Source organism: Parasteatoda tepidariorum, chromosome 3 (genome assembly GCF_043381705.1).
Source record: "Parasteatoda tepidariorum isolate YZ-2023 chromosome 3, CAS_Ptep_4.0, whole genome shotgun sequence".
Classification (NCBI taxonomy): Eukaryota; Metazoa; Arthropoda; class Arachnida; order Araneae; family Theridiidae; genus Parasteatoda; species Parasteatoda tepidariorum.
Window position 1 is genome coordinate 13154993 of NC_092206.1, and position 8048 is coordinate 13163040.

At 32.0% G+C, this 8048-nt stretch overlaps 1 protein-coding gene across 2 annotated transcripts in view; it reads left to right on the plus strand.

Moving 5' to 3' along the window:
- LOC107447492 (RYamide receptor-like) overlaps positions 1–7813 on the plus strand; it is a 71452-nt gene extending 63639 nt beyond the window's left edge. For both annotated transcript variants that reach the window (XM_043048420.2, XM_071178344.1), the window contains exon 3: positions 2385–7813. In XM_043048420.2, the coding sequence (XP_042904354.1) occupies positions 2385–2837 (453 nt within the window). In that variant the 3' untranslated portion in view covers positions 2838–7813. The remainder of the gene's footprint in view (positions 1–2384) is intronic.
- Positions 7814–8048: the final 235 nt, after the last annotated feature.

Here is an 8048-nt window from a genome sequence, read left to right on the forward strand (position 1 = left end):
TTCGTTCAGTTTTGCTGAAACTCGACATTCATGTGAGCGGGGCTACCCGAAATCCAATTTTTTTGTAAATTTGTAATTACTCGAACAGTTTTTCACATATAAACTTCTTTCTTTGTGCAAATTAAACTTAAGACTACATACTTTAATGCTGCTTGTATAGAAGAAATATTTTTTTTAGTATTAAAATGAAGCTTAATCGAAACATTCAACCCATTTTTCTTAATTTCATGACTGCCGTAATCAACATATTTTCAAAACTATTGTTTACCATGTTACCAGCTGCATAAATACTTGAAACTTTGAAAATAATCTTTTTTTAATATAACAATTAATGTCCGATGGCCCATTGACTTGAAAAAATATTCTATACATATGAAATTGACAGTGGGCAGGGCTACCCGACTCTCCCCTAATTTTAATTTTGTTGCTTTTATACCTTTTAATTACTCAAAATTACAAGGCTACAGAGTTGAACATTAGTAGTCGTAAACCCAAAATTGGGTCGACTGTTCAACGACGGTTATAAAATAAAATATTTCCAAATGCAGGTAAATTTTGGCTAATTTGGTATATGTTGGATCCCAAGTTACACCTCAGACAGAAATAATAAATTTTAGTTATTATGCAAGGAAAAATAATTATTGAAAAGTACTCAACTGTGAAAAAAAAAATAGAATGAACATCAGCAGGAAAAGAAAATCCAAGAAAAACTTTTTAGTACTGGGATATCTTTCTCTCCATCATTTTCGGAACTTTTCCTGACATCTTGTTAGCTCATGCTCAGTCTTCTTGATAATATTATATATTGTTCACTTATGGCAGTCTTTTCCAGGCGGATCCTTATTTCTTCATGCGACACACTAAGTCTGAAGAAAGTCAGTTTCAGGTGAATATGATTCCTCGTGTAAACACTTTTATTTCAGCAACTGAGTTTGGAAAAAAACTGCAGAAAAAAACAGATCTTTCATGCCAATTTCATCATATCAAAACTATCGAATATCATCTTAAAGCCAGAACCTCAGAAAAGCATTTGGAAGAAACTTCTTCTTGTCAGATACCTTCATTTTTAAATTTCTTGCAGCTTGTCTTGACACACTCTGAGGCCATCACCTTCAGGGTAATATTATAATGCTCATTATAAAATGCTCATATGTTACAGCGTCTCCAAAAAGATAAGAGTTGCATCATTTTCTAATCACATCACACATTGAGTCTAAACAAAAACAAATGCATGTGAACAGGTTTTATGGTGTTAAACATTTTTATTTGAACAGCAACTGAGTTCGGAAAAAAAACTTCCAGAACTTTTAAAATTAAGCGCAGGTGAGTTTTGTCCCGAGATTCATAGCAGACTACACAGACTAGTGATACACTAACTTTTGAAACTTCCTCACTGAATAGAATAAGGACTTAACAAATTAGGTGAGTATGGGGGCCATCAAGTAGCACTCATGTAGTGCTACTAAGCACGTTAGCATTAGATTGTGGAATTCAAAGCATCAACCTTATTGCGTACAATGGCATTTCGATCCCAATAATATGTGCTACTTTCCCTAAAGGTTTGTCGCTATATTTTTGCGACACCCTGTATAACTTGTAACTTTTTGTGGACAGACAGTATCAAGTATGCCTACGTTCAGACGTTAATAGTCAAATTATTTTTTATTATATTGGAGAATATCCTTATTCATTCAGAAGAACTGGAATTTTATCCCCGGCAAAGGCTTAAACCCATCCGAGCTTCAGATCGATGAGCACCAACTTAAAGAAGTAAAGGTGGTCGGTGTGCAAATCTAATCACACTGCCACTATCACGCCATTGGTCATTGGTGCATAGCCTTAACCTTAAGAACCCTTTGGCCTACAATACGCTGTTGCTGAAATACTTTACTTCACTTTTTATTATATTTATTTACCTCTAGGGGCAACTTCGTGGCATGGTTGCTAAAAGCAGTTATTTCTTTTTCTTGATTGCAACTACATTGACTAGCCATTTTCCTTGTTGAACTGTGGATAGCGAACGAAATCTACCATTGTTTTTAATTTATGATTAAGAACTGAATGTTGTATAATTAATCCTGCTATTAATTAACTTTCGTGTTTTTGTCAAATAAATATAAACTTTAAATTTTCTGAAACGAATCTTCCTTATATGTGTAACGTCACAAATTACGTTTGTAAGTTTCTTGGTCTTTTGATACTATGTTTTTTTAAAAGTTAAAATATTTACTAAACTGATAAGCTACATTGTTTTTATAATTTTATATGTTTCCTTTTATGCCTTATAATCTCACAATTAGGTTCTAAAATAATCTGTATGTTGAAACTTTATATTTACCTTCAAAAGAAACTAATAATGCTAAATTGTAATTTTTATTCTCCAGATGGTGAAAATGATGATAACAGTCGTCACCGTTTTCAGTTTGTGCTGGCTGCCTCTAAACGTTCTCATTGTTATTGGCGATTTAGATGACAGCATATGGGAATACGATAACATCATTTACATATGGTTTTTGTGTCACTGGCTTGCCATGAGTCATGCATCTTATAATCCATTCATTTATTGCTGGATGAATTCAATGTTCAGAGACGGTTTCTTCCAAATTTGCCACAGATTTTCTTTGGAGAATTTCAAGAGAAAAAACAGTGATGAGAGTAACTTGCATCGTGGCAACACCTACTCTACTTATCCGAGTATGAGAAATTTGAGTATGGCTGTGGCTTCTCCCCGTGTGCTTAGTAAAAATGAAAAATTGACTCCTTCCACGAGATTAATGATTAAACAAGCCTATCGGTATGCATCTGAAGATGAAATGGTAACTGATACTGAAGTCTGATACTGGATACTGAACTGATACCTTTACATCGTGACAACACCTACTCTACTTATCTGAGTATGGCTGTGGCTTCTACCCGTGTGCTTTGTAAAAATTAAAAATTGACTCCTTCCACGAGATTAATGATCAAACAAGCCTATCGGTATGCATCTGAAGATGAAATGGTAACTGATACTGAAGTCTGATACTGGATTCTGAACTGATACCTATACATCGTGACAACACCTACTCTACTTATCTGAGTATGGCTGTGGCTTCTACCCGTGTGCTTTGTAAAATTTAAAAATTGACTCCTTCCACGAGATTAATGATTAAACAAGCCAATCGGTATGCATCTGAAGATGAAATGGTAACTGATACTGAAGTCTGATACTGAAGTCTGATACTGGATTCTGAACTGATACCTATACATCGTGACAACACCTACTCTACTTATCTGAGTATGGCTGTGGCTTCTACCCGTGTGCTTTGTAAAAATGAAAAATTGACTCCTTCCACCAGATTAATGATTAAACAAGCCTATCGGTATGCATCTGAAGATGAAATGGTACCTGATACTGAAGTCTGATTCCTGATACTGAACTGATACCTTTGCATCGTGACAACACCTACTCTAATTATTCGAGTATGAAAAGTTTGAGTATGGCTGTGGCTTCTCCCCGTGTGCTTTGTAAAAAGGAAAAATTGATTACAATAATAATGATTAAACAAGCAAATCCACAAAACTAATGATTAAACAAGCATATCGGTATGCATCTGAAGATGAAATGTACCTTGACAACATCTACTCGACTTATCCGAGTATGATAAATTTGAGTGTGATTGTGGTTTCTCCCAGTGTGCTTCGTAAAAAGGAAAAATTGATTATAATGATAATGATTATTGATTAAAAAAGCAAATCCACAAAATTACTGGTTAAACAAGCCAATTGTTATGCATCTGAAGACAAAATGGTAACTGATGCTGAAGTCTAATACCTGATACTGAACTGATACATTTGCATCTTGACAACACCAACTTTACTAATCCGAGTATAAGAAATTTGAGTATGTTTGTGGCTTCTTCCCGTGTGCTTTGTAAAAATGAAAAGTTAACTCCTTCGAGCTAACTAAGCCTATCGGCATGCATCTCAAGATGAAATAGTAACTAATACTGAAGTGATACTAAAGTGGCAAACAATAAAAATCCAAATATTATGTTTTTTTTTTCTGTCCGAGAAACAATTTTGAGTTAACTAGCTTACCCAACTCTGTGATCCGATCCACTGTGTTTTCTTAGTATAATCAGAAAATTTACCCCTTTAACAATTTTACGCTTAAACAAGCTTTTCTCTATGTGTCTAACGGTAACTGATACTCAAGTATGAGGTCAAATATTTAAAGGTGAACAAAATATATTGTATCAGTAATAAAGATATAATCATGAAGTTATTTACAGGTTAAAGTATTCGTTGATGCCGTAAATGTGCTTGTTTTGGAGAAATGAAAAATTTAGTCTTTTTGCGAAATAGTATAATTAATCTATTAATGATTTATGAGGAAATGATAATTGAAATATGAAGTCAAACACCATTGAAGAGTGATGCAATAAGTGTGTGTATCTACAATAAAGGTGTCATGCCCGTTAAAAATAACAGTAACCAAGTATAAAACATTCGTACATTACTGATGCCTTTTAGCTTTGAAACATTTAATCTTTTATCAAAGAACTGAACTGTTAATTAAATTTGTTGTTAATTTAGAAAATAGAGGAGTGGGTTATCCAAGACTTTGAAAGAGTTGGCAAAATAGTATGAAGACACAGAATGAATTATGAAATTTCCACTCTGTCTGTAAAACTCACCAGATACGTTTTGTTCTTGATATAGTTTTGAAGTTTCTAAGGAAATACTAACCAAATTGATCTGTATTTTTAAATATTTAATTCATTAATTAATTTCATTAATTGATTTTATTAATTAATTTTATTTGTTAATTTCATTTATTAATTTTATTAATTAGTTTCATTAATTAATTTTAATTTATTAATTTTAAAATTTAATTTTCATACTTTGCATTAATGATTTCGTCATGTGGTTTAAACGACCAGTTAAAAATTTATAAGGAAAATTATTCCTGAATCTCCTATAAAAAAGTCTGTCTGTTAAAAAGGCAATCAATTTTAATGATTTTCTTGCTAAGTAGAATGTATATACATTTGGTTTCAAAAACCTAAAATATATGATCACAAAATCAAAGAATATCAGTAAATATCGATTCCTATTATCGATGAAAGTAGTGTTTATAAATTAAAAATTGATTGTTACGTTTTATGATATAAGTGCTAACAAATATTTTTGTACACTCATACCGTAAAAAATCTTCAAATCTCCACATAACTTAATTTCAGACAATTGTAATTGCTTACGTTAATATTCCAAATTTGTCTGTAACTAATACCTTAAGTTACAGAATAATCCGTGATGTATTTCTTCAGAAAGGGAAGGACACTCTCCTGTCCAAAAATGAAAATGTCTAGTGACATTAGTCATAGTGAAAATGTATTATTGAAAATTAGCCGACAGAAAGTCTGGAATTAAAGAAAATATATTAATCTTTTCTCTCGTGGAAATACAGCAGGATCTGTTGTCGAAATTTAACTAATACTATGTGAGCAGTAGTCGTTATAACATATCATATTTAATGAGTAATAACATGCATTGTAAAAATTAAAGTGATGTCATGATGCTTAAACTATAAAAAATGTATAAGAAATGTATACAAATAGAGATATTTGCTTTACTGAAGAATTGGAGGAAAATGAGATAGCATAGTACAGTACTGATGCTAATTCATTTAAAATTCTGATAAAATCTAGAATTTTTCAAAAACAAAAAAATACATTCATGTTTAATTTGATCAAAAATGTAACAAATATAACGAATCGATGTATCTTTATTTAATATAAAATTATATATTAAAAAAAAAGAATAAATAAACGCATATTAAGCCTGGGCTCTAAGTATTCTTAGCTAGTAGTTTGAATATTTTGAAATCTGAATGATATGTTTGCATGATTAATTCTGATTATTTCTTACTTTTACATCGGGAAGCTAATCTTGGAATTGAACTTATTTATATACGAGTACAACTTAAGTAAAAATTGATAAATTAAAATATATAGTTTTAAAAATATTCCTCTTCCACAGTTTCTCAGCTTATTTATCACTTAAACACTTTCTTTCTGTAAATACAATCTAATCATCACGATATAACACGCAAAAGTTTGACTTAAAAATGTTACTGTGAATGATCGCTATTGGTGGTTGTTGACTTCCACCAGCGAATGTTGACACATAGTCGCTTTGGTAAATGTTCGAAACAAACACCGAAGAGCCATTACATTATGACCACCCTGCTAATAACATGTAGGATTACCTTTAGTCCTCAAAACTGCTAGCACCTCCCTTGGCATTGATTCCACAAGGTGCTGATAGGAATTCGGAGTATCTGGTACCAAGAGCTCACCATCTGGTCCTGCAATTCCCTCACATTGCGAGGGGGAAACTTGGCAGAACGAATCTGGTTTTTCAAGAAGGACCACAAATGTTCTACTGGATTAAGGTCAGGTGAATTTGGGGGCCAAGACGTGACTTGAAAGTCACTGGAATGTTCCTCTATTCAATCCATGACAATTCGACCCTTATGGCATGGTACATTATGCTGTTGGTAAACACCATCCCACGCAGGAAAAACTGTTGCCATGAATGGGTGAACCTGGTCTGCAACTATGTTCAAGTAGCTTACAGACGTCAGGGATTGTTCTTGGAGGATTATGGGTCATAATAGGCTCCATGAAAACATTGTTCCTGGGCGAGAAACCATGAAAAACTGGGCGAGCCCATTGTTATAGATGGGGGTGGTCAAAATGTAATGGCTCTTCGGTGTATATTAGGTCTAGTTAATAAGTGCCACTGTCTGGTATACATTTGCACGGTATGCCCTACACTGCATCAATGTTTATTCAAGGTTTAGTGCCACTGACTGTTACCTGACATGCCCTACATCAATGTTTTTTAAAGTCAACTGCCACCACCCAGTATGAATTTAACCGTACTCTGAACACAGATGTTTTTCCTAATCTATCTTCCGCAGATTTTAAAATATCGAATAAATATAATGGATAAATTAATATAATGGATAAATTAATATAAAATCAGCTGTATGTCAATGGATAAATTAATATAAAATCAGCTGTAACAAGTATTACTGACATTCAATATAGAGACTATGTGATTGTTGACATCCACCGATGAATGTCGAAATTCTCTTGATTTCTGTCATTCAACAAAAGTACGTTTAACTCATGCATGCAAAAATGTGAAGTGAAGTCCTAAACAGGAAAAAACTGAACAAGAGAAAAAATTGCGACGAGATTTATATCTAAGTAGGAAAAGAAATCTTTATCATATGAAAATAAGCACAGAATTATAGTTGTATGCTGTCTGTAAAAGCAGGAAAGATAAAATAATCTGATCCATCCTTGTAATTTTTCTTACAGAAGCTGGAAAGTATTCCTAAACATAAAGGGCTCCCCACCCCGGTAATGAAATTAATTTACTTATTTCAATAATCTTTTTCAGTTGCGTGTTGGTTGAAAAAAAGCGTAAAAGTTTTATTTCACTGGGTTTTAGATGTTTAATCAAGGGAACACACTCCAGTGTTCAGGGAAATGTTTTCCTCAAAAAAATCCATGGCTAAGTAACACTTCGTATTGCTGAGTAAAAATTCAAATTTTTGAAATTTGTGTTGAATATGAATGTAGGTCATATCGCTATTGAATGTAGGCCACATTAATAATTTTCTTGAATGTATTTGATGAATTATTTTATCAGGATGAAAGCAAATTCATTAAATTGTCTTATATGTAATTTAAATTGTCTTACATGTTTAATAATGATTTTGTATTTTGTTTGTAAATAAAAATTTTAAACCTCATTTATGAGTATTTTTTCTTTTATAACTAAATTTAAAACTGGAATTTTTATTTTATTTATAAAAACTGTTTGTGATGAAATTTTATTATCGTATCAGTATTTAGGTTGATTGCTCTAAACGCGATAGTATAAATGATTTTTAATAAAGTATATAATAAATTGTATATTAAATTATAGGATAAAATCGATCGAAAAAATTATGTACGAATATATTTTTTATCTTAAAATAATATTTT